Source organism: Erinaceus europaeus, chromosome 9 (genome assembly GCF_950295315.1).
Source record: "Erinaceus europaeus chromosome 9, mEriEur2.1, whole genome shotgun sequence".
Lineage (NCBI taxonomy): Eukaryota > Metazoa > Chordata > Mammalia > Eulipotyphla > Erinaceidae > Erinaceus > Erinaceus europaeus.
Window position 1 is genome coordinate 126,485,213 of NC_080170.1, and position 27,290 is coordinate 126,512,502.

Genomic DNA, 27,290 nt, shown 5'->3' on the forward strand with positions numbered 1-27,290 from the left:
GACAGAGACGCTGAGGGGAGAGACAGGTGCTGAGGGGAGAGACAGGCGCTGAGGGGAGAGACAGGCTCTGAGGGGAGAGACAGATGCTGAGGGGAGAGACAGAGATGCTGAGGGGAGAGACAGACGCTGAGGTGAGAGACAGACGCTTAGGGGAGAGACAGACTGAGGGGAGAGAGACACAGAGACACTGCTCACATGAGCAAAGTCCACCCTCTCCTGGAAATCAACCTGGTCATTGGCTCATCCATGACCCCCATAGAGTGATGTTGGCTAAACGGCCTTTACTTTTAAAGATTTATTTAGTCGTTTTGCTATTTTTAGCCTACACGTCTGGCAGAGAGAGTTGAGGGGGCACGCGGGGGTGCACCTGGCTGAGCGCGCATGTTACAGAGCACAAGGACCTGGGCTTGAACCCGCGCTCCTCGCTCCCCACCTGCAGGGAGGAAGCTTCAGGTGTGGTAAAGCTGGGCTGTGGGTCACTCTGTCTCTCCCCCCATCTCTGTCCTACCCAATAAAATAGAAAAAAAGGAAATAACAGCCACTGGGAGTGGTGGGTTGTGCTGGTGCTCAACGCCAGCAATAATCCTGTTGACAATTAAAAAAACAAACAGAGGGAGAGACACCTGCAACACTGCTTCACTTAAAAAGCTTCCCCCCTGCAGGTGGGACTGGGGGGCCTTGAACACGTGTCTTTACGCACTGTAATGTGTGCGCTCAATCAGGGGCACCACCACCCAGCCCCCTAAAGATTGATTTATTAATGGGGAAGGGAGGGAGAGAGTCAGAGCGTCACTCTGGGACATGCGGTGCTGGGGTCAGACACATCATCCACTGAACTGCCTCCGGGCCACTAGACATCCCCTTCTTGGGTGCTGGAGATGGAACTCGATGGGGAAAATTCAGAGCTGACCACATGTGTGGCTCCGGGTTGCACCCTAGGTCACAAGAGCACCATGCACAGCAAGGGAGCGGGGTTGGGCCGAGCTCTACAGGGCATTTTCTTAGCTTTCCATCAGGATGAAACTGTGGCCATCTATTTATTTATTGCCATCAGGGTTATTGCTGGGGCTCGGTGCCTGTGTGACCAGTCCTCTGCTCCCAGTGGCCATTTTTACTTTTCTTCTCCCTTACCTCCATTTCTTTTTTGGATAGAGATAGAGAAGGTGGAAGGGGGATATAAGGAGGGAGGGGGAGAGAGAGAGACCTGCAGCCCTGCTTCATTGCTCGTGAAGCTAACTGCCTGCAGGTGGGGGTAGGGGCTTGAACCTGGGTCCTTGTGCTTACTGGGTGCACCACCACCTGGCCCCTGTAATCTGAATGTTTATTTTTTGTTTTTCAGCTTATCCTGAAGATGAAAGTAAGCGCCCCGATTCCCCAGGCTGTGAAGGAAGAGGAATGATTTTGCGGTCTGGTTTTCCATCACATCGATCAGAAGATGAACCCTGCCAATCCCTTCAGCGGTCAGCAGCCGCCGCCTGGTGTTTTCCCAGCACCTGCCAGTAGTTCCATAGTAACATTCCAGGCAAAGCCAGCATTCCGATTTGGCCAGCCTTCTCTTTTTGGACAAAACAGTGCGCTGTCTGGGAAAAGTTCAGGATTCTCACAAGTATCCAGCTTTCCTGCATCTTCTGGAGCAAGTCATTCTTCTTCAGTGCAGACAGCAGGGTTCCCCCAAACCTCAAATGTCGGTCTCTTTTCAGGACCTGAACACACTCCAGCTTTTGTCGCTTCTGGGCCTTCCAGTTCCTCTGTGTCTGCAAGCCCAGTGTTTAGTTTTAAGTCTTCTGGCATTGGGACTTTCCCAAGTACTTCTACCTTTGGGCCAGAAACTGGAGAGGTAGCAAGCTCAAATTTTGGGAAAACGGAGTTTAGCTTCAAACCTCTGGAAAGCGCAGTCTTCAGACCAATCCTGGGAGCTGATTCTGAGCCGGAGAAAACTCGGAGCCAAGCTGCCTCTGGCTTTTTCACGTTTTCCCATCCGATTAGCAGTGGGCCTGCTGAGTTGGCTCCGTTTGCTCTTTCTCAGGTGACAAGTGATTCTACCACCAGTTCAAACTTTACCTTTTCAAAGCCAGTGAGTAGTATGATCTTTTCATCTGCATTTACTCCTGCGTTGTCGAAGCAAAATGCAGAAGAGGAGAAGAGGTCTCTGCAGTCATTATTTGGCGGTTTGAGTAGCAGCTTCACTAGTTTCCCCTCTTCCTCTTCAGGGCCTTTGGGTGAGGCCTTCCCAGTTGGCAAAGCAGGTACTAGACAAGGATTTGAAGAAGCTGTTTCCCACACGGAACCGCTCCCCAGCCTCATGAAAGGACTGAAAAGGAAGGAGGATCAGGACCGCTCCCCAAGGAGACTTGGTCACGAGGCAGCAGAAGACATGGACCCTCTGCAACGGGCTGATCACCCTCCAGACAAGAGACCTGTGCGCCTGAATCGGCCCCGGGCAGGCACTTTGTTTGGCCGGACGATACAGGAGGTCTTCAAGAGCAATAAAGAAGTAACTCGCCTGGGCAACAAGGAATCCAAAAAGGAAGTGGGCTGTGCCGAGTCTGGGGAGAACGAGCACCTGGCCGCTGCAGGGGCAAGTCACTCTGGCCTGACCCCTTCTCGGCTCCCAGCTGTGAACAGAGAGGAAGAAGCAGAAAGTAGAGAGAAGGAAGGTGAGCACTGCAGAGCCGCAGCACATGGCGAGTCCTGCTGGCAGTTCTTAGAGAACCTCCCTGGGTGTTAACATCATCGCTTTTCTGGGAACTGGGGATCCTGACGTGGGGTCTTGGAGCAGGTCTTAGTCCATGGAAGTTTCTTTGCTTTGCCATAGTTGGTGCCTTCTGTCTTTTAAAGATGCAGCGTCTGATACATTTCTGTGCCCACCCTCTGGTCCCCTAGATTCTCTACGGGGAACGCCTGGGCGTCAGAGTAAAAGAAGTGAGAGCACAGACAGTCTTGGAGGTTTGTCGCCAGCAGAACTCACAGCGATTCAGTGCAAGAACATCCCTGACTATCTCAACGACAGAACCATCCTGGAAAACCACTTTGGGAAAATCGCCAAAGTGCAGCGGGTCTACACTAGGCGCAGTAAAAAGCTGGCAGTTGTGTATTTCTTTGATCATGTGAGTATCCCTGAAAAAAATAGTTACGTGACGTTTGTCATTTTAAACCCTCTTTTTTCCCCTTCAGTTTATCCGTGGTTGGCACGCCAGAATACAGGGAAGTGTCTGGATGTCTTCTTCTGACTTGGAAAGTGCAGCATATTCCACAGCGTTTGTTCAGAGCTTACGAGCCCTGCTGAGTACCAGGTGGGGGGACACCAGATAGATCCCCACAGCTGGACTCCTCTGAAACTGGGGCGCGGCTCTGTACCCACACAGCACTCTTCCAGACTTGAGCTTTCTTACTTTAGCTATGTAGTCCTAGGGCACAGTTAGCGTCGAGTTCCCAGTGGAGCACCCGAGGCCAGCGGTTTGGGTGATACCTGACTTCTGTCAAGGCACATGTATGGGGAGTAGCTCGGTGTCAGGTCTCATTCTTGGGGGATGGCTCCCATTATGTACTGTAATTTCTATGACTGGCTCTGATTACTCTTGGGGGAGGGAAATACAGTGGAAACAACGTGTGAAGACAGGTGACAGCATGGGCAGGGACCGTACGGGTGACGTGCGTTCACCCAGGTGCACCGCCGCCCAGCCCCATATCTTCATGTGTTTGAGGCTTTCCCATGCCGGGGCACGTATCCTCACTGCATCTCTCTGCTCTTTGTGTCTGACTGGTCTTCCACTGTCTGTGTGAGTTTATTCGTCTACCTGTCGTCAGTGGGCGCAGGCTGTTTCTCCCTTTGCTCTGTGTGTGAACGTGCAGAGGTTCAGCTTCCTGCTTTTGCTCCTTTCGGGTCTGTGCTCAGGAGCAGAGCTGCTGTCTCACGTTCCTCATCATCTTTACAAGTTACGTTTTGGTTGTTGAGCAGTGCTGCTTCCCAGCTAGACCCCCAGACCTGTGTGCAGTCCGTGAGTACGTGTCATTGTAAGCAGCTCACCTATGACCAGACAGCCGAGACCCTGCCCGCCCCATCTCTCCAGTCGTGCAGGAACCTGTCACCTACCTTGGGAGATGGGTGGGGACGTTGTCAGAGCTGCACCTGTAGCGTCACAGACAGGTGGTTCTGTGCCCGTTGTACCTCGTGTATCAGTGTGCCCCTGTGTGTGTTCACTTGGCAGTCTGTCCACTGAGGTGTGTGGTCACATGGTGAGAACCATCTTAGCGTCAGGCCATGCTTATGGGTCCTTATTAGCTTTATTTATTTATTGGAGAGAGACAGCCAGAAACTGAGAAGGGGATGATGGACAGAGAGACACCTGCAGTTCTGCTTCATCACTCCTGAAGCTTTCCTCCTGCAGGTGGGGACTGGGGGCTTGAACCCAGGTCCTTGTGCACTATAATGTGTTTGCTCAACCAGGTGAGCCACCACCTGGCTCCAACTTACGGTTTTGTCACAGTGAAGGCATCTGTTTCAAAGAGAGAAGCAAATAAAGCATGTGAGACAATGGGAGATAGTATAGTGGTTATGCAGAAAGCCTCTCTCATGACTGAGCCTCCCAGGTCGCACGTTTAACTTCCCGCACCACTAAACTAGAACTGAGCAGTGCCCTGAACTCTCTCGCTTGGTGTCTTTCTCTTTGCATCTCTGTCATTAAAAAAAAAAAAAAAAATTAAAGCACACACTTGTGAAAAACTTATGAGACAAATAAAAGGAATGAGGACTGACAGCCATGCCCGGAGGCAGAAGTATAGTCAACTGTGTCCTGGGCAGAGGCATCCTGTGGTTGTGGCGTCTGAGTGCCCAGCCCCACGGCACTGGACTCCTGGTTCCTCAGACTTGGTGCATAAACTTTATTCCAGGCATCAGCAGCTCTGGCTCGAAAGAAGGGAAAAGGTTTACATGAAGACATGGCTATCTTTTGGCACAAGAAGAAAACAAGTAAGTTTCTGTTTATTCTTGGCACCTTCTCTAAAGCTCTCCTGCAGGGTCCTGTGAGCTCCAAGCACGTGCCCTTCCCAGGGTGGGGGGCCTGGCCCTGAGCAGACCGTGTGTCTCATGGTGTTTCTCTGGGCTCGTCTGTAATCTGTGTCTACTGTAAGGACATGACTTTCTCAAAGGAAAAGGTGGGGGAGTCCATAACAGGTGCCATGTGATGTCATAAGCTGTTCTGACTCTTGTGTCCCAGGTCCCAACAAGAAACCCTTTTCCCCCAAGGAGAAGAAAGCAGGTGACGGGGACGCTAGCCCAGGCACCGAGAACACGCCCTTCCAGCACTCCCCACTTGGCAAGTCGGTGGTGAGGGCTGCTAGCAGCCTCCTGAGTAAAAGGTGTGGGTCCAGCCTAGTGACAGTTTACTTTGTCTCTGTTTTTATTTACATATTTTGGGTGACGTTTGTGCTCCATCACTTTTAGCCACTTTCTTTTCTTTTTTCTCTCTTTGTTATTTATTTTTTACCAGAACACTGCTCAGCTCTGACTTAACTGTGGTGCAGGGGATTGAACCTGGGACTTTAGAGCCTTAGGCATGAGAGTCTCCGCATAACCATTATGCTATTCTCTCTCTCTTTTTACAGAGCCCTGCTCTGCTCTGGTTTATGGTAGTGCTGGGGCTTGAACCTGGAGTCTCAGAGCCTCAGGCATTTACATAACCATGATACTGTCTTCCCAGCCCTATTTAATTAAAAAAAAAATTATTATCTTTATTTATTGCATAGAGACTGCCAGAAATCGAGAGGAAGGAGGAGATAGAGAGGGAGAGAGACACCGTAGCACTGCTTCACCACTTATGAAGCTTTCCCCTACAGGGAGGGACTGGGGGCTTAAACCCTGGTCCTTGCACGTTGTTAACATGTACACTCAACCAGCTGTGCCACCACCTGGCCCCCCTGCTTGATTTTTTATGTGATGTGTGCACCCAGGGCTTGACACGTGTGAAACTACTGAGCTGCCTCCTAAGCCAACTTTTATTCTGTTTTTTTTAAAAATATTTATTTATTTATTCCCTTTTGTTGCCCTTGTTTTATTGTTGTAGTTATGATTGTTATTGATGTCATCGTTGCTGGATAGGACAGACAGAAATAGAGAGAGGAGGCGAGACAGGGGGAGAGAAAGACAGACACCTGCAGACCTGCTTCACCGCTTGTGAAGCGACTCCCCTGCAGGTGGGGAGCCGGGGGCTTGAAGCGTGGTCCTTACGCCAGTCCTTGTGCTTTGCGCCACCTGCGCTTAACCCACTGTGCTACCGTCCGACTCCCTATTCTGTTTTTTTAAATTATATTTTTATTTATTTATTATCGCATAGAGACAGATAAATTGAGATGGGAGAAGACAGAGACAGAGAGACACCTGCAGCCCTGCGTCACCACTCATGAAGCTTCCCCCTGCAGGTGGGGACCAGGGGCTGGAACCTGGGTCCTCGCACACTGTGATGTGTAATTAGCCGGGGGTAGTGCCACTGCCTGGCCCCTTTTCACTCTTTTTTTTTTTTTTTTACTTATTTTCAAAGTATTTTTTAAAATTTATATTTATTTATTGGCTAGAGACAACCAGAAATCGAAAGGGAAAGGGGAAATAGAGAAGGAGAGAGACAGATTCCTGCAGCCCTGTTTCACCACTCACAGAGCTTTCCCCCGACAGGTGGGGACCTGGGCTCAAACCCAGGTCCTTGCACATTGTAATGTGCGTTCACCCAGGTGCACCACCGGCCCCTACTTACTTTTTAAAAATTTTTAAAAATATATTTATTCCCTTTTGTTGCCCTTGTTGTTTTATTGTTGTAGTTATTATTGTTGTTATTGATGTTGTTGTTGGACAGGACAGAGAGAAATGGAGAGAGGAGGGGAAGACAGAGAGGGGGAGAGAAAGACAGACACCTGCAGACCTGCTTCACCACCTGGGAAGCGACTCCCCTGCAGGTGGGGAGCCGGGGGCTCGAACCGGGATGCTTACGCCGGTCCTTGGGCTTTGTGCTTCATGTGCGTTTAACCTGTTGCGCTACCACCTGACTCCCCTGCTTACTTTTTTTTTTTGAAATTTTTAAAAATATTTATTTATTTTCCCTTTTCTTGCCTTTGTTATTTTTCTTTTTTTTTTTTCTTTATTGGGGAATTAATGTTTTACATTCAACAGTAAATACAATAGTTTGTACATGCATAACATTCCCCAGTTTCCCATTTAACAATACAACCCCCACTATGTCATTTATCATCCTTCATGGACCTGTATTCTCTCCATGCCTTTGTTATTTTTCATTGTTGTAGTTATTATTGTTGTTGTAATTGATGTCGTTGTTGTTGGGTAGGACAGAGAGAAATGGAGAGAGGAGGGGAAGACGGGGGGGGAGAGACAGACAGACACCTGCAGACCTGCTTCACCGCCTGTGAAGCAACTTCTCTGCAGGTGGGGAGCTGAGGGATCGAACCCAGGATCCTTATGCCGGTCTTTGAGCTTTGTGCCACATGCGCTTAACCCACTGCGCTATCGCCCAGCCCCCTGCTTACTTATTTTTAACCACAGCTCCCAGGGATTGAACCCGAGACCTCTGAGCCTCAGGAATGAGTCTGTGTGTAAGCTGCTGTGCTATCTCCCTGGCTTGTTCTGTGTGTGGTCAGTGGGGAGAGGTGAGCTAGATACCTCTAGACGTTCACTTCAGCTGCTCAAATGGGCTCCTGCCATTTTGACTAGTTCTGAGTGGGGTGAAATGGGGAAATGGTGAGAGTGATCTGGGCGGCCGGTCTGTGGGCTTAGCCCAGGGTCCTCTCAGTGCAGGGCAGGCGGCTTGTCTCAGCAGATGAGGGGAGGGGTGGAGGTGGGGAGCAGGCAAGTGCCTGATGGGTGCTGGCTGTGCTGTTCTCTTTGTAGCTCTCCAGTGAAGAAGCCGAATCTCGTCAAGTTTGAGGGTGACCCCTTTGACTCTGGCTCTGAGGGCTCTGAGGGCCTGGGGCTCTGTGTGTCGTCCCTCAGTTCCCTGATAGGCACTGTGGCCGAGACGTCCGAGGAGAAGTACCGCCTGCTTGACCAGAGGGACAGAATCATGCGGCAAGGTGCGGAGGGGTGTGGGCCCTGCTTGGTGGCGCTCTTGGAGCCTGGGTGGGGCCTTACTGTCCAGGGTCAGTGCAGTCTTGGGAATGCAGATGGCGGCAAAGCAGGCCTGTGCTTTGCTCACTGTGATTTGGGAGGAAGTCTGCAGAACTTTGGTCCATGCAAATCGAACAATTAAAAGGGACTTTTTTAGACCTTCAGAAATCACATGTGTAAATAAGTCAGAATTTGGGTGGGGGGGTAGGGGTAACATCAACCCTGGGTTGTAATTTACGTCACAAAAGATTTTTCCCGGTTATAAGAAGTATGTGGGAGTCAGTGTGGAGGAACCTGACATGGCAGAAGGCTGAGAAGCGGTGCGGCTGCCAGGACTGTGGCTCGGGAGGCTTCATGGCCAGGCCCACAGGCCCTCCGGGGTCTGGCACCAGGCGTTAGAAATACCAGACGCTGAAGTGAGGCAGGTAGGGTGGGGAGCGTAGACCACAGAAAGCTGGACCAGGCCAGTTGTGACAAGTGGCGACTCCTGGCAGGGTAGAGAGCCCAAGCTGGGAGCCTCGGGCTAGGCTGCAGCATCTCACGGTGTCTGGGTCCATTTACTTTTGGCATGGGGCCAGTGGTGTCTCAGGACTTATGACCCATTTCGGGTCGAGGTATCTGGTGCAGGCAGGAGTGAATCTTCCTGTGTGGGTGAGGGGTCTGTTTATTCCCAGCACTTCCCCTTCAGTGGGGTCAGGCCTCAGCATAGTTCCTTCAGCTGTGGGGCCAGGAGGTGGCACACCTGCTACCATGTCAGGGTCCAGGGTTCAAGCCTCGGGTCCCCACCTGCAGGGGGAAAGAATGAGTAAAGCAGGCCTGCAGGCATCTGTCTTCCTCTTTATCCCCCATTCCTTCTCACTCATTTTCTGTCTCTATCCAAAGAAAGAAAAAAAGGAAAAGAGGGGAAAATGGCCCCCAAAGTGCTGGGGTTGTGGTGCCCTGGAGGCAATGCAAGAGGAAGGCTGGGTAACTGCTTCGTCAACATGGGAGGAGCCCCAGGCCCAATTCCAGAATGAGCTGTGGGCGCGTGTCACCACGTGACGATACTCTTCCCTCGACACCGTCTAGCTCGGGTGAAGAGGACTGACCTGGACAAGGCGAGGACGTTTGTGGGGACGTGCCCGGACATGTGTCCCGAGAAGGAGCGGTACATGCGGGAGACACGGAGCCAGCTGAGTGTGTTTGAAGTGGTCCCAGGGACTGACCAGGTGGGCGCCCGGGCCGGTGGGCGGGCGTGTCAGAGGGTGGTGGGGCAGGGCCGCCTTCTCCCTGACGTCTGCACGGCAGAGACGTGACAGAGTCTTTCCTGTGTAGAGGCTGGTGGGGATGTGCCCAGCAGTCAGTCAGGGACCCGGGCTTTGAGCTGTGCACACAGCGGCTTTGTGTGAGGTGGCGGCACGCAGAGCCCTCCTGGCACAGAGAAATGTAGGTCTACTTAGGAACAATGAGGCAGGCTCACCTTTCTCCTTTTCACATTTTTTAAAATTTTTATTTATTAAAAGGAAACACTGACAAAAACTATAGGATAAGAGGGGTACAACTCCACACAGTTCCCACCACCAGACCTCTATATCGCATCCCCTCCCCTGACAGCTTTCCTATTCTTTATCCCTCTGGGAGCATGGACCCAGGGTCACTGTGGGATGCAGAAGGTGGAAGGTCTGGCTTCTGTAACTGCTTCCCCGCTGAACATGGGCGTTGACGGGTGGATCCACACTCCCAGCCTGTCTCTCTCTTTCCCTAGTGGGGCAGGGCTCTGGGGAAGTGGGGCTCCAGGACGCATTGGTGGGGTCGTCTGTCCAGGGCAGTCTGGTTGGCATCACGGTGGCATCTGGAATGTGGTGGCTGAACTTCCCAGTTTTGAAGCAGCCTCCTTGCAGAGCTCAGGCCAGGTGTTGTCTCTGAGTCACCATCTTGGGCCCGCCTTCTCCTTTTCACAGTTTTGTTCTCACCCTTCCTGTGTTTACTTTGCACATTTGAGATCATACGCTAAGTCTTCGTGCGGCTGTGGGCACCGTTCCAGGCAGTGGGGGCCAGGCTTGTGCCCTGACGGGCAGGTGCGGTGCCCAGGCAGACTGTTTGGCAGCCCTGCTCACCTCTTTTATGAATGTGCTATATATATATATATATTTTTTTAATTTTTTAAAAAATTTTCTTTTATTTATTTTCCCTTTTGTTGCCCTTGTTGTTTTTATTATTGTTGTAGTTATTATTGTTGTCGTCGTTGTTAGATAGGACAGAGAGAAATGGAGAGAGGAGGGGAAGACAGAGAGGGGAGAGAAAGACAGACACCCGTAGATCTGCTTCACCGCCTGTGAAGCGACTTCCCCTGCAGGTGGGGAGCCGGGGGCTCGAACCAGGATCCTTATGCCGGTCCCTGCACTTTGCACCACCTGCGATTAACCCGCTGAGCTACCGCCCGACTCCCGAATGTGCTCTATTTCTATCCACTTATTTATGGCACTAGGGGAGGAGCCCAGCCCTTGGTGCACACACTTCTCTTGGTCAACTGTTTCACTCTTTCTTAGGCAGGCAGACAGACAGAAAGAGAACACCACCCCTGCTCCACTTCTGTGAACTCAGAGCCTCACACGCAGAAATGGAGGCGCCTCCCGACCTCTGTGTCTGCTCCACCCACCCCTGTGTTGCTAGGGTTTTGCTTAGATGAGAAAGGCAGAAGGAGAGAGATCCCAGCTCTGGAGCTTCTCCCCTTGCTGTGGGGCTCTGTACTGAGATCTGGGTTGCGTACGTGGCAGAGCAGGTGCATTTTCAGCTGAGCTGCCTCACTGAACCCTGGGAGAAGCTCTGCCTTTCTTTTTCTTCTTTAAATATTTACTCTTTTTTGTTACCCTTGTTGTTTTATAGTTGTTGTAGTATTTTATTTATTTATTTTTTTGCCTCCAGGGTTATTGCTGGGACTCAGTGTCTACACCATGAATCCACTGCTCCTGGAGGCCATTTTTTCCCCCTTTTGTTGCTTTTGTTGTTGTAGCCTTGTTGTGGTTATTGTTGTTGTTCATTGTTGGATAGGACAGGGAGAAATGGAGACAGGAGGGGAAGACAGAGAGGGAGAGAAGGACAGACACCTGCAGACCTGCTTCACCGCCTGTGCAGCGACTTCTCTGCAGGTGGGGATCCGGGGGCTCGAACCAGGATCTTACACTGGTCCTTGTGCTTCGTGCCATGTGTGCTTAACCGCTGCGCTATCGCCCGACCCCTATTGTTGTTGTAGTTATTGTTGTTGATGTCGTCATCGTTGTATAGGACAGAGAGAAGTGGAGAGAGGAGGGGAAGACAGAGAGGGGGAGAGGAAGACAGACACCTGCAGACCTGCTTCACCGCCTGTGAAGCGACTCCCCTGGTGGGGATCCGGGGGCTCGAACCCGGGATCCTTATGCCGGTCCTTGTGTTCTGCGCCACGTGTGCTTAACCCGCTGCACTACCACCCGACTCCCTCTTTTTCTTTTTTAAAAGTAAGAACAGCTGGCCAGTTCAGCAGGTTGGTTTTTTTTTTTTTTTGGATTTATTAACTTGAGAGAGATTGTGCACAAGGAGAGGCAGAAAAGCAGAGGGGGAGCTCTGGCTCCGCAGTCTAGGTTTGCACTTGACCACGTGGCCTCAGGCTTCGGAGCCCACACTGCAGCTGCTGGGCTCTTCCTGGCCAGCGTATAAACAAGCCTTTTCCACTTACAATCACACCACGGGGGTTTCCTTGTGACAAGCTTCCTAGTCATTTTTAACTAACAGCCATCTGGTTATGTAACTATCAAAACTGTGTTTTGCAGAGGTTATTTAAGCAATCTGTGACTTTTCAATCATGTTTGTTGATTTTGCCACCAAGGTTTTGCTGGAGTTTCAACCTATGCAATTCTCCCACTTCTGGGAAGACCTCCCCCCCACCCCCATATGGAGTGAGACATGGGGAGAGAGACCGTGAGGAGAGACATCACACCACACTCCTGAAGGCCCCTGTGCATAGTGCTCTCTCCTGCGGGGGGGTCGGGGGCTCGAACCCAGGTCCCCACTCATGGTAAACTGTTCTCTACTGGCTGAGCTCACTCTTTTTTGTTAGGAGTTCTGCTGAGCGTGTCCATGCAGTGCTCCCAGGCATGTGCTTTCTCCCTTTTGGGCAGACCCTGAGAATCCAGATACTGAGCCAGAAGCCTGGTCTTTGTGCTTGTGCCCACATTGCTGCCCCAGAAATGGGCTCCGTTTCTGGAGACTTTTACTCTATCTGTTTTGCTTGTGACTTTTCTTCTGACCAGTGTTGGTCGGACGGTTGGTTTTTTTATTAGGTCCCTGCTCAGCTCAGGCTTACAGGGAATTGAAGCTGGGACTTTGGAGCCTCAGGCACGAGAGTGTCCTTGCAGAACCACTGTGCTGACTCCCCTGTCCTGGCCAGTGTCTGGACTCTGCCTCTGCCTCATGCTGGTTCCAGGCAGCAGCGGTTAGGGAGAGAGGCCCAGGGCTCCTGTCCTGGGAAGCAGTGATGATGATTGGTGGCTAGGGCCCAGGCCTGTGGACTCCCAGCTTCTGCCCTCAGCCACGTGTCTTCAGCCCCTTTGCAGCTGAGACATGCAGCTCCTGTCTCCTTGGGCAGCTGGTCCTGGCCCTCGGCCTGGCAGAGTCGTCCTCATTGCTGGCTTCTTTATGTTCTTGGCTCCTGTTGATCAGCTCTGGGGTTTGAATAAGCTCAGACCTTTTGAGACACTTGAGAGCCTGTCAGTGGCCTCGGAGGTGGTGCAATGGCAGAGTTCGGGACCTGCAAGTATGAGGTCTAGAGTCTGAATCCTGATAACCCATGCGCCAGAGTGACTGGTTCTTTCTCTCACTCTTGCTAATTACATGTCTTTTCAAAAGTTCTCTTCCTATCCCATCTTGGCACTAGGATCCAGACAGATGTGTTTCACTACATTCTGTTTCTCATGAACTGTCCCATTCACCTCCTGGACGGATTTACCAAAAACAAGTTTATTAGCTTATTGTGTCTTTGAATTGTGAGTGTCACCTTCTACAGAAATTCCAGATCTTCAAATCATATTCTGTAGTGCTGCAGTGTTGGTCTGTGTGTGCAGGGTTCCTGGCATGCCAGCTCCGCACCTGCCCCAGCAGCATGCCCCCCCTTTGCCAGGTGGACCACGCAGCTGCCGTGAAGGAGTACAGCCGGTCCTCTGCGGACCAGGAAGAGCCCTTGCCCCACGAGCTCCGGCCATCAGCCGTGCTCAGCAGGACCATGGACTACCTGGTGACCCAGATCATGGACCAGAAGGAGAGCAGTCTGCGGGACTGGTATGACTTTGTGTGGAACCGCACAAGAGGCATCCGGAAGGTATGGGCCACTTCCAAAAGGAAACGGGCTGAGGGGGACTTTTCAGACTGCTGTTCTACCTCTAACAAAACAGAGTCGTTAAAACCTTTACAAAGTCCTCTTAAATGTGCTTTGTGGACTTTGCTTCCAATTGAAAGACAGTAAATTCAGGTAGCAGTATTGTTGTTTTTGATTTTTAAGATATTTACAGAGAAATTGAGAGGGGAGGGGAAGATTGAGGGGGAAAGAGACAGAGAGACACCTGCAGCCTTGCTTCACCACTCGTGAAGCTTTCCCCCTCAGGTGGGGACCAGGGGCTTGAACCCAGGTCCTTGTGCCCTGTACTGTGAGTGCTCAAGCAGGTGCGCCATAGTCCGACCCCGCAGCATTGATTTTCTAACTGCTTCTGTCCCTGGAGATGTGTGCATAAGGATGTCACGTGTGTGTCTACACGTGTCACACAATGTAACCTCCTGTCTGGCAGGACATCACACAGCAGCACCTGTGTGACCCTGGCACGGTGTCCTTGATTGAGAAATGCACCCGCTTCCACATCCACTGTGCTCACTTCATGTGTGAGGAGCCCATGTCCTCCTTTGACGCCAAGATCAACAACGAGAACATGACCAAGTGCCTGCAGAGCCTGAAGGAGATGTACCAGGACCTTCGGGGCAGAGGTGTTTCCTGTGCCAGCGAGGCCGAGTTCCAGGGCTACAACGTGCTACTCAACCTGAACAAGGGGGACATCCTGAGGTGAGTCCATGCAGCCTAACACAGGGCCACGGGCTCTGCTCACGTCAACAAGGGGGACATCCTGAGGTGAGTCCATGCAGCCTAACACAGGGCCACAGGCTCTGCTCTCGTCAACAAGGGGGACATCCTGAGGTGAGTCCATGCAGCCTAACACAGGGCCACGGGCTCTGCTCACGTCAACAAGGGGGCATCCTCCACAGGGCCTAACACAGGCTACAAGATCTGCTCACTTCAACAATGGGACAGACATCCTGAGGTGAGAGTTAGGGAGACAGGCTCCTACAGCACTGCTTCACCGCTTGGGAAGCTTCCTTCCTGTAGGTGGGGCCTGGAGACTTGAATCTGGGTCCTTGCACTTGGTCTGGCAGCACCACCACTCGGCCCCAAGAAACAGGGAGTCTAAAACTCTGTTCTGACTTGTGTGTGACGTATATATGAGACCAAGAGCCTCTGCCCATCCCTGTGAGCTGGACTCCACAGCCTCTCTCCTTTCAAGATTCTTAATGTTGAAACTCTTTTAGTTTTGCATTCTCTGTGACAGCGTTGACATAAAGTATCTTGATAAGTGACTGGCTTTAAGTTTTTAAGCCTTAAGATATATCAGTGGGGAGTTGGGCGGTGGCACAGCAGGTTAAGCACATGTGGCGCAAAGTGCAAGGACCGGTGTAAGGATCCCAGTTTGAGGCCCCGGCTCCCCACCTGCAGGGGAGTCACTTCACAGGCGGTGAAGCAGGTCTGCAGGTGTCTGTCTTTCTCTCCCCCTCTCTGTCTTCCCCTCTTCTCTCCATTTCTCTCTGTCCTATCCAACAATGAACAACATTAACAACAATAATAATGACCACAACAAGGCTACAACAACAAGGGCAACAAAAGGGGGGAAAAATGAGCAGTGAGTTCATGGTGCAGGCACCGAGCCCCAGCAATAACCCTGGAGGCAGGAAAAAAAAAAAAAGAAATATCAGTGATGGGACAGGACTGTGTTTGTTATTGATGAAGGTGTTTTCCTTCCTCTTGAGTGATTCAGTCAAATTGACTCCTTTCTAAAAGAGCAAAGTATAGTTTTTTAAAAACAGAGCCCTGCTCAGCTCTGGTTTGTGTTGGTGTGGGGGATAGAATTTGGGACTTTTGGGAGTCGGGTGGTAGCGCAGTGCATTAAGCGCACATGGAGTGAGGTGCAAGGACCAGCGGAAGGATCTTGGTTCAAGCCCCCAGGTCCCCACCTGCAGGAGAGTTGCTTCATAAGCGGTGAAGCAGGTCTGCAGGTGTCTGCCTTTCTCCCCCCTCTCTGTCTTCCCCTCCTCTCTCCATTTCTCTCTGTCCTATCCAATAACAATGACAACAACAACAGCAATAATAACTACAACAATAAAAAACAACAAGGGAGACAAAAGGGAAAATAAATAAATAAATATATATATAAAAAGAATTTGGGACTTTGGAGCCTCAGGCCTAAGAGTCTCTTTGCATAACCATTATACTATCTACCCCCACCCTATAGTTAAGTTTTGCCTTTTGAACATCATTATTAAGCAAGGCTGGCAGTTAGCATTAAGTAGGTGTGACAATCTTTTTTTTTAATGTTTATTCATTTACTTACTCCCTTTTGTTGCCCTTGTTGTATTATTGTTGTTGTTGTTGGCTAGGACAGAGAGAAATGGAGAGAAGAGGGGAAGACAGAGAGGGGAGAGAAAGACAGACACCTGCAGACCTGCTTCACCGCCTGTGAAGCGACTCCCCAGCACGCTGCATGTGGGGAGCCAGGGGCTCGATCCTGGATCCTTACGCCGGTCTTTGGGCTTTGTGCCACGTGCGCTTAACCCGCTGCACTACTGCCCAACTCCTGACAATCAGTTCTTAAAGTCTTTCCTGAATACCTGAATTATCATCTTTTTTAAGAAAAACTTTGTGATCAAGTGGCAACTTCAGAGCAAATGTTGTTACTTCTGTTCAGTGTGGTCAAAATCTTGTAGGTTTTTTTTTGTTTGTTTTTTTGTTTTTAATCAAATCTGTTTTCTTGGAAGTTTCGTTCAGTCGAAAATAAGATTCTAACCTCCTTTTTAATTCTGTCTAACAGAGAAATACAGCAGTTCCAGCCTGTTGTCAGAAACTCTCCCGAAGTGAAGTTTGCTGTTCAGGCTTTTGCTGCATTGAACAGCAATAATTTTGTGAGGTTCTTCAAGCTGGTCCAGTCAGCATCTTACCTGAATGCCTGCCTCTTACATTGTTACTTTAACCAGGTGAGTAGACATGGGAGATGGTGGGCGCTACTTGGGTTTCCTTTTTTTTTTTTTTCTTTTCTTTTCTTTTTTTATTGGGGAATTAATGCTTTACATTCAACAGTAAGTACAATAGTTTGTACATGCATAACATTCCCCAGTTTCCCATATAACAATACAACCCCCACTAGGTCCTCTGAATCCTTCTTGGACCTGTATTCTCCCCACCCACCCACCCCAGAGTCTTTGGTGCGATACGCCAGTTCCATTTCAGGTTCTACTTGTGTTTTCTTTTCTGATCTTGTTTTTCAACTTCTTCCTGAGAGTGAGATCATCCCACATTCATCCTTCTGTTTCTGACTTATTTCACCCAACATGATTTTTTCAAGGTCAATCCAAGATCGGCTGAAAACAGTAAAGTCACCATTTTTTACAGCTGAGTAGTATTCCATTGTGTATATAGACACCACAACTTGCTCAGCCACTCATCTGTTGTTGACACCTGGGTTGCTTCCAGGTTTTGGCTATTACACATTGTGCTGCCAAGAACATATGTGTACACAGATCTTTTTGGATGGATGTGTTGGGTTCCTTAGGATATATCCCCAGGAGGGGAATTGCAGGGTCATAGGGTAGGTCCATTTCTAGCCTTCTGAGAGTTCTCCAGACTGTTCTCCACAGAGGTTGGATCAATTTACATTCCCACCAGCAGGCAGGAGGGTTCCTTTGACCCCACACCCTCTCCAGCATTTGCTGCTGTTACCTTTTGTGATGTGTGACATTCTCACAGGAGTGAAGTGGTATCTCGTTGTTGTCTTTATTTGCATTTCTCTGACAATCAGAGACTTGGAGCATTTTTTCATGTGTTTCTCGGCCTTTTGGATCTCTTCTGTGGTGAATATTCTGTCCAAGTCCTCCCCCCATTTTTGGATGGGGTTATTTTTGTCTTGTTGTTGAGTCTGGCAAGCTCTTTATATATGTTGGTTATTAAACTCTTGTCTGATGTATGGCATGTAAAGATCTTCTCCCATTCTGTGAGGGGTCTCTTGGTTTGGGTAGTGGTTTCTTTTGCTGTGCAGAAGCTTTTTAATTTGATGTAGTCCCATAGGTTTATACTTGCCTTAGTCTTCTTTGTAATTGGATTCGTTTCATTGAAAATGTCTTTAAAATTTATGCGGAAAAGAGTTCTCCCACTATTTTCCTCTAAGTATCTGATAGTTTGTGGTCTAACATCCAAGTCCTTGATCCACTTGGAATTTACTTTTGTATTTGGTGAAATTCAGTGGTTCAGTTTCATTCTTCTGCATGTTTCAACCCATTGTTTCCAGCACCACTTGTTGAAGAGAGACTGCTTTCCCCATGGAATAGTCAGGCCCCTTTGTCTAAGATTAGCTGTCGTAGGTGTGGGGCGCTACTTGGGTTTCTGTTTACAGAGCATTCTGGGCAGGCACTGGGCTCGCTCTCGCCTTGGAGCAAGCCCCTGGCATATAGGTGTTGGCCCCTTGTTTATGGTGATTAGTGCAACAGGACAATCTGCTCTCAGGACTCGTCATCATCATCATCGTCATCATCATCGTCTTCTAAGATTTACTTGTATAATGAGAGCAGCCACTGTGGCCTGGCAGGCACGGTGCAGGAGTGACAGCCCAGGACCTCATACCTGGGCCCCCACACTGTCTGCTGAGCTTCCTTTCTGGCCATGAGAGAGAGCTCTTCAGAACACTGTCTGGGGGTCAGCTGGCCTTCTTCCAAAAGCAGGACTTGGCCCTTAGACAGTCTCACGTTGTTGGTCTGACTCTGGAATGTGCCCAGTGGTCCGTGTCCAGCTGGTGTGTCTCAAGGCTGCCATCTGTTGCCTGTGCTGTGTCTTTGTCAGAAGCCAGGGGAGCACCTGCCTCTTCCCTGGGGTGGGCGGGCTCCTGGTCCAGTTTCCAGATCAGCAGCCCACACCCAAGGGCTCTTCTACCCCCCTATAGGCCTTGCTTCACACACAGCAGTCCCCATGGGGCTGAGAGCACCCTGTCAGAACTCTGTGCCTGGTGGCCTTCTGTGGGACCGAGCTGGATTGGAACCCAGCTCTGATGTGCGATTCCTGTGGTCACGGCAGCTGGGCTTCTCTCTGCAGATCCGCAAGGACGCCCTGCGAGCCCTCAATGTCGCATACACAGCCAGCACCCAGCGCTCCACAGGCTTCCCGCTGGACGGCGTGGTGCGCATACTGCTCTTCCAGGACTGCGAGGAGGCCACCGACTTCCTCAACTACCACGGGCTGGGCGTGGCAGACGGGTGAGTTCGGGAGAGCCATCCTCTCCTGTTTTCAGTCCTGCCACTGAGCAGAGTCTCCCCAGCCGTGCCCCAGGTGCAGCTGGTCTCTCCTCAGTGTTGGGGATGTCCACGGGCCACACGCTGCTTGCTGCCAGATTGGGCTTCAGACAGCTCTCCACAGCTCAGCTCTGTCTTCTCCAGGGACTCGATAGCTTAAGGTTTTCCTCACTGTTGCCTGTGGAGGTGGTTCTCGCTGGCTGAGACAGACGGCCGTGCCTCTCTGGGGGCCAGGCCAGGGCCTCTCTGCCTCGGGTGCAGAGGGTTTCGAGACCCACAGGCAGCTCATGGACCCTTGCCCAGAAACTGGCGCCACAGACTGCCAAGTCCGGAGAGGGGGCACCCCTAATCCTATGCCTCAGTGCTTGTCTGCTCCCCAGTCCTGCAAGCTGGCTTAGGAACCAGCTGGCGGTGCCAGGAGACTATTGTAGGCCGAGCACTCTGTGTACCCGGGGCCCCGGCCTTGTCTTCAAGTTGGCATCCACCATTCTTGTTTGCTCATGGCTGTGTGGCAGTGGTGACGGGACATCCTGGTTCGTTGCCCTGTCCCTCACTGGTGTGCTGTGGTGCCTCCCTGGGGGACTCTGTATTCTTGGCAGCTGTGTTGAACTCAACCGGTCTGCGTTCCTGGAGCCAGATGGGCCCTTCAAGGCCAAGAAGTCGGTGTTCATCACCAGGAAGCTGAAGGTGTCAGTTGGGGAGGTCGTGAATGGAGGACCACTGCCCCCCGCCCCTGCTCATGTCCCTATGTGCAGCTTCAACTCCCAGCACAAGTATGTTGGGGAGAACCTGGCCACAGAGCTGCCTGGGGCCACCCCAAGACCCAGCTTGGACACAGCAGGTGAGAGGGGCTAAGGGGTGCAGTAGGGAGGGAGGTCTGTTTCCTCTGGGGGTGCAGTGTGGACTGGGGCCTGGTGGGGCCCTGATATCCCGGGCTTCCTTTCCTGCCTGTCTGCTTGGGGGTGGCCGGTTGAACGGGGTCTCTGCAGGTGGCTGGAGGTCACATCAGCACCATATTTGCCTGTTTCCCTCTAGGTGGAGAGAGAGCAGAGGACTGTGGGGTGGAGCCAGATGCCGCCCCTCCCACTCTGCTGCAGCCTCTCGCCACCCCAAGGCCTGTGGCTGCAGCTCTGCCTCGCCTGCCCACTCCCAACCCCGTGGCCATGCCCAGCCTCTTCCTGTCCCCCGCACAGCCCGATCTGCTTCCTCCAAAGCCTGCACCTGTGTATGCGGATGTGGTAAGGAACCTTCCAGACAGGCCCCTGGAGTCCCTGGGCGCAGACATGCAGCCAGGCCCTGGTGAGCCCCTGGGCGCAGACGTGCAGCCAGGCCCTGGAGTCCCTGGGCGCAGACGTGCAGCCAGGCCCTGGTGAGCCCCTGGGCGCAGACGTGCAGCCAGGCCCTGGTGAGCCCCTGGGCGCAGACGTGCAGCCAGGCCCTGGTGAGCCCCTGGGCGCAGACGTGCAGCCAGGCCCTGGTGAGCCCCTGGGCGCAGACATGCAGACCACGTGTCTGTGGAGTGTTCGGGAGTTCCAAGGAGCCCCTGGGGCACAGAGGTCTGGGACCATCATGTCTACTCTGACCATGTAGCCACAGCCCACTGCAGGTATGGCCCTAGAACACTCCAGTGCCATACACAGTACTGGTCTCAGGAGACCCTGGGCCTGAAGGCTTGAATTGTTTGCTATCTCTCCTTTGAAGCCAAACTCTGAGCAGGGGTCTCAGCAGGCCTCTTGGCAAGCCTCTGGAAAGTCATGGCTGGGCCTCAGAGACCAGACTGAAGGGTGGTAAAGACAGAGGTGCCAGTGTGAGGACCCTGAAGGAGGGGACCAGGGCATGACTGCCAGTCTCTAGCCTCCGTGCAAGCCTGCCGGCCCTGCTCCCCAGGCCTGTCTGCCCTCCCACGCTCAGCACCTGTCCATAAGCCTGTGGATGCTGGCCTGGGCGACAGGTGTCTCCTGGTGGGTGTCCCTGTGGCTAGATTGTGGGGCTGATCCTGCCACTTTATTGCTTGGCTGGCACTGGGCACAGGAGCCCGGAGTGGCCACGGAGGGTGGCCCCGCTAGAAGGTGTTTGACACAGAGTGTGTGTGTGGAGCTGGCAGCAGGCTCAGCCGCCCCCGCCCCAGGCTCCTCTTCCTCCATCAGCAGGACCCTTTCTGGAAGCTGGGTCCTGGGGTCCACTTGAGTGGTCATCAGACTGCGCAGTGGGGCTACTCACAGGATGCCTATGACTAAGGCAGATGGTGGAGAGCCAGGGTCACTCAGCCCGTGTTGTGTGCCTCCTGTGCACCCCCTTCCCCAGGACCTGGCCCAGGTGGTGGACGAGCTCATCCAGGAGGTGCTTCAGACGGACCTGCAGGAAGTCGGGGCCGCCGGGGCAGCCTTTGCGGCCACAGCTCTGGGGTAAGCAGGCGCCTGCCCTTCTCTGCCCTGAGCTGGTCTTATCAGTTGCTGTTACGTGTGGAAATCTCTGGAAGACATAAATGACCCAGTGATGAGATAAGCTGTCTCCCTTTTCACGTTCGTTTGTCTGCAGTGAGGTCCCTCCCACCACTGCAGATCTGCACTCTCCCCCAAGGGTGACGGCCAGCTGTCACTGGCGTAGCAACAGCATGAGCACTGCTTTCTTTCTAGCTGATGGGTTGCAGCTTCTCCCTTGCACAGCTGGGGGCTCATCTGGCAGTCTTCTTTCAGAGCACTGCGAGCTCGTTCGTGGCAGGTCTAGATGAGAGCAGGAGAAAGACTGCAGACATGGTGCCTGGTGGCATCTCTGCCTGCGCCCTCTCCTCCCTCCCTCCTGCTCCCGCTGTCCATGCAGTCACCAGCCCTGACAGTATGTTCCTTTCTTTACCAGAAATGACAGCTGTTCTGATCAAATTCATTGAGTTCTTCTGTTGTAGTATTTCTTGATAAGCTATTTTCTTATGTGAGTGTAGATTCTACAAAAGTAGCTATCTTGGCCGTAAGGTTGATTCACTCTTATTCTTCCTACTTGATGGAGCTGAAAGCAACAATTCTCATGGGTTCAAACTTTTACAAATACTTGTTAATGAGAAATACAGAGAGAACTAATGGGTGGGGGAGACAGCATAAAGGTTATGTAAAAAGACTCAGGCCTGTGGTCCGGGAGGTGGTGCAGTGGATAAAACTGGATTCTCAGCCATAAGGTTCCAAGTTCAATCCCCGGCAGCACATGTACCAGAGTGATGTCTGGCTCTTTCTCTCTGTCCTGTCATTCTCATGAATAAATAAATAAGTAAATAAATAAATAAATAAAAGACTCAGGCCAGAGCTGAGCAGTGCTTCGGAAAGAAAAACAAAAAAACCACAACTGGAATTTAACCCTAACACGTGGTGCTGGTGCTGATGCGTCAGACCTTGGACCCCAGGCTTGCATGTCGGACGCTTCATCTGCAGCGCCATCTCATACCACGATGGGTTCAATTTTTTAAAAATAATTTTTGAAAACTATTATTATATTTATTTATTTATTTGGATAGAGATGACCAGAAATTGAGAGGGAAGTGGGGGGCTGGGTGGTAGCACAGTGGGTTAAGCGCACGTGGTGTGAAGTGCATAGACTGCCATAAGGATCCGGGTTCGAGCCCCTGGTTCCCCACCTGCAGGGGGGTTGCTTCACAGGCGGTGAAGCAGGTCTGCAGGTGTCTGTCTTTCTCTCCCCCTCTCTGTCTTCCTCCTCTCTCGATTTCTGTCTGTCTTAGTAACAACAATAACAATAGCAACAAGGGCAACAAAATGGGAAAAATGGCCTCAAAGAGCAGTGGATTTGTAGTGCAGGCACTGAGCCCCAGTGACAACCCTGGAGGCAAAAAAAAAAGGGAGGGGGAAATAGCAAGAGAGAGAGACACCTGCAGCTCTGCTTCACCACTTGTGAAGCTTTCCCCCTGTAGGTGGGGTGTGGGGGCTTCAACCCGGGGCCTTGGGCACTATAACGTGTGCTCAGCCAGGTGTGCCACCACTCAGCCCTGGTTTAAATAGCTTTTATTTGATAAAGTACACATAACAAAATGTAGCGTTTACACTATCAGCATTTATTGCCATTATTGTGCACAGCACTGGCGTAAGGTGGTAAGGAGGATTGTACCTGTGACATCAGCATTCAGTGCTTCAACTGTGTGCCCATCACCACTACTTCCAGGGCTTTATCACCATCCCAAAACAGAACTCATGCACATTGACAAGTGATTTCTCCACTCATCTCCTTCCCCAGCTCCATTCTATTTTGCTTTCTTAAAAAACACACACACACACATACACATACACATGTATACATGCATACATACACATACCCCCATATACACACATGCATACACACACACACACATATATATATATGTACCCCCCACATATATACACACATATATGCCGGGCTAGCTTCACGGGCGGGAGAGAGGCGACTAGGGACTCATGTCTGAGTGGTACACAGTTCAGTCTTTTTTTTTTTTTTTAATTTTTTTTTTATTATCTTTATTTATTGGCTAGAGACAGCTAGAAATCAAGAGGGTGATAAAGAGGGAGAGAGACAGAGAGACACCTGCAGCACTACTTCACCACTTGCAAAGCTTTCCTCCTGCAGGTGGAGACCGGGGGCTTGAACCTGGGTCCTTGCGCATTGTAACATGTGCGCTCAACCAGGTGCGCCACCAACCGCCCCCAGTTCAGTCTTTATTCATGTGGAAAGCAGCAGCGCAATCTAAGCCATCTCTAATCACAATCCTGTCCTTATCTGTCCTGAGGCGGAAGAGTCAGGTCCGAAGAGGATGTACGTAGGATAGGGGGTAGGGAGACGGAAAAAGCCTGAAAACAGTGAGGATTAAACCAATGCCCTGGAGGCAGGGCGGTGCTTAGTTAACAGTGGTGATGTAAATAGAATACAGGGTTAAACAGGGGATTAAACCAATGAAACAGAAGGGTCTTAGAAGCAGAATTTAGAAGCAGACCAACACATATACACACACATATACCCATACATACCCACATACACACATACACATAAATACACACATATACCCACCCCCATATATATATACACATAGCCACACACACATATACTCACACATATACCCCCCACATACACATACATACACACATACCCCCCCACATGCACACACATATACACACATAGCCACACACATACACATACCTATATATACACTAACACATATGAACACACATGTCCACACACATGCACACATAGATATACACCCACACACATGCACACGTATATACACATACACATATGCGTATACATACACATGGCAGGGGATGGGAACAAGGCAGAGCATCACTGCAACATGGGAGACTGGAGGTTGAACCCAGGACCTCATGCTTCTCTGACCTGCTGCACCACCTCCCAGGCCCTCTGTTCTATTTTCTGCCTATATTTGCTTCCTCTTGTCGCTGCTTATGAGTATAGTCAGACCGAATCTGTCCTTTCTGTGTCTGGCTTTTTTCAGATACTCTCTTGATTATGTTCTTTGATGTTTAAGAGTTTTTATTTATTTTTTCCCTTATGTTGCCCTTGTCTTTTTATTGTTGTAGCTGTTGTTGTTATTGATGTCGTTGTTCTTGGGTAGGACAGAGAGAAATGGAGAGAGGAGGGGAAGACAGAGAGGGGGAGAGAAAGACAGACGCCTGCAGACCTGCTTCACCACCTGTGAAGCGACTCCCTTGCAGGTGGGGAGCCGGGGGCTCAAACCGGGATCCTTCTGCCTGTCCTTGTGCTTTGCGCCACATGTGCTTAACCTCCTGCGCTACCGCCCAACTCCCGAGTTTTTAATTTTTTAAAAAGATTTATTTATTAATGAGAAAGAAAACCAGAGCATCGTTGACACATGTGTCGCTGGGGATGGAATTCAAGACCTCATGCTTAAGACTGCACTGCTTTACTCACTGAGCCGCCGCTGAGGAATCTTTTTATTGTTGCTGTCATCTGTGTCTTATGTATCAACTCAAAATTGTCATCAAACCTGGTGCTAGGAAGGTTTTGTTCTGTTTTCTTCCTAAGAGATTTATGGTCGGGGACAGCTGATGGCACACCTGGTGGAGCACACACGTTACAGTGTACAAGGACCGGGGTTTAGTCCCCACCTGCAGTGGTGAAGCAGGGCTACAGGTGTCTCTCTGTCTCTCTCCCTATCTCCTCCTCCCCTCTCAATGTCTCTCTGTTTCTATCCTATAAATAAATCAACTTAATTAAAAGAAGACCTTTCTAGATGTAGCCATTAAGTAGGCTCTTGGTTCTCTTGGTTTTATATATGGTGTAAGGTGAAGACACAGCAGTGTCTGTGTTCACAGCAGCAGCAGATGGACAGGTTGTTGGTTGGCTGGTTGTTTGGTTTTACTAGAGCCCCGCTCAGCTCTGGCTGAAGATGCTGGGGATTGAACTTGGGACTTCAGAGCCTCAGGTAGGAGAATGATGACCGTTGTTATGGGGTTTATTTCTGGGCTCCCTGTCTTTCACTGGCCTGTTTTTACACCTTTTCTATACTATTTTGATTGCTGTTACTCTGTAGTAAGTTTTAATAGTAATTTGAAGTCATAAAGCATGACTCCTGTTCAGTTTCTCTTTCAAGATTGCTCTACTCTTCAGCATCACTTGAAACTATGAATTTTAGTATGAGTTTTTCTATTTCTGTAAAAATTGTCATTGGGATTTTGATAGTGATTGTATTGAGTCTGTAGGTTAGTTTGGGTGTCTTGATAGTTGAATAATATTATTTCAAATCATGAACCCACTTAGATGATCTTTCTTTTTTTAAATTTTTATTTATAAAATGGAAATATTGACAAGACCATAGGGGCACAACTCCACACATCTCCCCAGACAATAGCTTAGGTCACCTGCATATTAGATGTCAGGCTCAGGCCAAAACTAGTAGGGTCATAGGCCCCTTGGAATACACCTAAAATAGACCTCCTAGCTTTTTCCAAAATGGAGACCCCAAATCTTCATCTGCAATATTCCAGCCTTTAGGTTCATGATTAGTCAACAGTTTGTTCTGTTTGATATGTTAACTCTTCTTCATCTTTATTTTTTTTTCAGCCATGTTTCATAGTTTTTATCTCCTCGGTTAGGATTATTCTTTACTACTTTATTCTTTCTAATGCTCTTGTGAATGACATTGCTTTCTTTTATTTGTTATTTTTGCCACCAGGGTTACCACTGTTTCGTTTTTGTTTTGTTGGTGCTGAAACCTGGGAATGAACCAGATTATCATGGTTTGTGATGACTCCACTAATCCTGACAGCCTTTCCCCTCCATTTAAAAAAATTTTTTTTTTTAAATATTTATTTTATTTATTTATTCCCTTTTGTTGCCCTTGTTGTTTTTTATTGTTGTAGTTATTATTGTTGTTGTCATTGTTGAATAGGACAGAGAGAAATGGAGAGAGGAGGGGAAGACAGAGAGGAGGAGAGAAAGATAGACACCTGCAGACCTGCTTCACCGCCTGTGAAGCGACTCCCCTGAAGGTGGGGAGCCGGGGTTCGAACCGGGATCCTTATGCCCGACCTTGTGCTTTGCGCCACCTGCGCTTAACCCGCTGCGCTACAGCCCGACTCCCTCCCCTCCATTTTTTTAGAGAGAGGGAGAGAGAGGAGACGCCTGTAGCATTGATTCATTGCTCATGAAGGTTCCCCCCTTCAGGTGGGGACCAGGGGCTTAAGCCCGGGTCCTTGTGCACAGTAACATATGTGTTCTGCCAGGCGTGCCACACCCAGCCCTCTGCTGACTTTTCACAAGCACCCATGAAGTGTGCTTGTATCTGTGTCTCTTTGGTGTTGATCAGGCAGTGGTAGGTGTCAGGAAAGAGTGCCTTCCTCTCAGGAGACTTTATCTAGAAGGATCAGTGTTGGTTCTGTATCGAAGCCCGGGGGGAAGTGGGGGCTCCAGGCTTTGCTTTGTTGGGAGGGGTGTGAATACTCAGTGTGCCCATAGTTAGAGCTTTTCTGTTTCTTCATGAGTCAGTCTTGACAGATTGTGTGCTTCCAACCACGGGCTGTGTCAGAAGCCCAGCAGTGCTAGGAGCCTGGTTTGGGAGCCAGGACAGGCTGGCCTGTCCAGCGCCCCGTGTGGCATGGGCATTCAGTGCTATGGCCACTGTGCCCTGCCCAGCACCCCGTTGTTGTTGTGGCAGTCTGGTGTTGGGCTGCACCGCGGAGAAGAGAGTGGACGTCCAGAGCAAAGGGGTACACAGTTCTTTATTATAAGATGGGGGAGGTTTGGTTCAGACCACGTGGAGCCAGCCGACAATGGCCGTCCCCACTACCTGACCACAGGGGGAGAGCAGGGGGCGAGATCTGAGAGAGGGGGAGCTGAGAGCCCAGAGGGGGGGGGGGTGAGGGGGCTTTTTATTGGGCGACAACCAGGGGTGATGTGTGGGGCCAGGATTGGTTGAAGGGGGCACTGCTAGGATTTCGCGAGGCGTAGTAAAACCTGGGGGCAGAGACTGCATCAGAATAACTCCTCAGCGTCATCTCCTCCTTTCCCTTTATATCTAAATGGACACAGTAAAGAAAAATGGAATGGAGCAGGCTTAAATGTTTTTAAGGAATGCCGT

The 27,290-nt window shown here is 50.5% G+C and overlaps 2 protein-coding genes across 5 annotated transcripts in view; one reads left to right on the forward strand and one right to left on the reverse strand.

Moving 5' to 3' along the window:
- Nucleotides 1–4,850, reverse strand: part of PCNT (pericentrin) — a 105,264-nt gene extending 100,414 nt beyond the window's left edge. Inside the window, exon 1 of the mRNA XM_060198853.1 lies at nt 4,842–4,850. The gene's annotated coding sequence lies outside the window, so the exon portion shown is untranslated. The remainder of the gene's footprint in view (nt 1–4,841) is intronic.
- Nucleotides 1–27,290, forward strand: part of MCM3AP (minichromosome maintenance complex component 3 associated protein) — a 68,501-nt gene that overhangs the window by 8,797 nt on the left and 32,414 nt on the right. For 2 of the 4 annotated variants that reach the window (XR_009551722.1, XM_060198854.1), the window contains exons 2-15: nt 322–453; nt 1,340–2,657; nt 2,884–3,107; nt 4,891–4,969; nt 5,217–5,358; nt 7,892–8,073; nt 9,176–9,315; nt 13,239–13,436; nt 13,900–14,168; nt 16,243–16,405; nt 18,510–18,670; nt 19,306–19,547; nt 19,742–19,944; nt 21,011–21,111. Coding sequence is in view for 3 of the 4 variants with exons in the window: in XM_060198854.1 (XP_060054837.1) it covers nt 1,436–2,657; nt 2,884–3,107; nt 4,891–4,969; nt 5,217–5,358; nt 7,892–8,073; nt 9,176–9,315; nt 13,239–13,436; nt 13,900–14,168; nt 16,243–16,405; nt 18,510–18,670; nt 19,306–19,547; nt 19,742–19,944; nt 21,011–21,111 (3,326 nt within the window). In the remaining variant the exon portion in view is untranslated. Of the gene's footprint in view, nt 1–321; nt 454–1,339; nt 2,658–2,883; nt 3,108–3,191; nt 3,294–4,890; nt 4,970–5,216; nt 5,359–7,891; nt 8,074–9,175; nt 9,316–13,238; nt 13,437–13,899; nt 14,169–16,242; nt 16,406–18,509; nt 18,671–19,305; nt 19,548–19,741; nt 19,945–21,010; nt 21,112–27,290 lie in introns of those variants that run through there. The other 2 variants (XM_060198856.1, XM_060198857.1) reach the window with 2 other exon arrangements.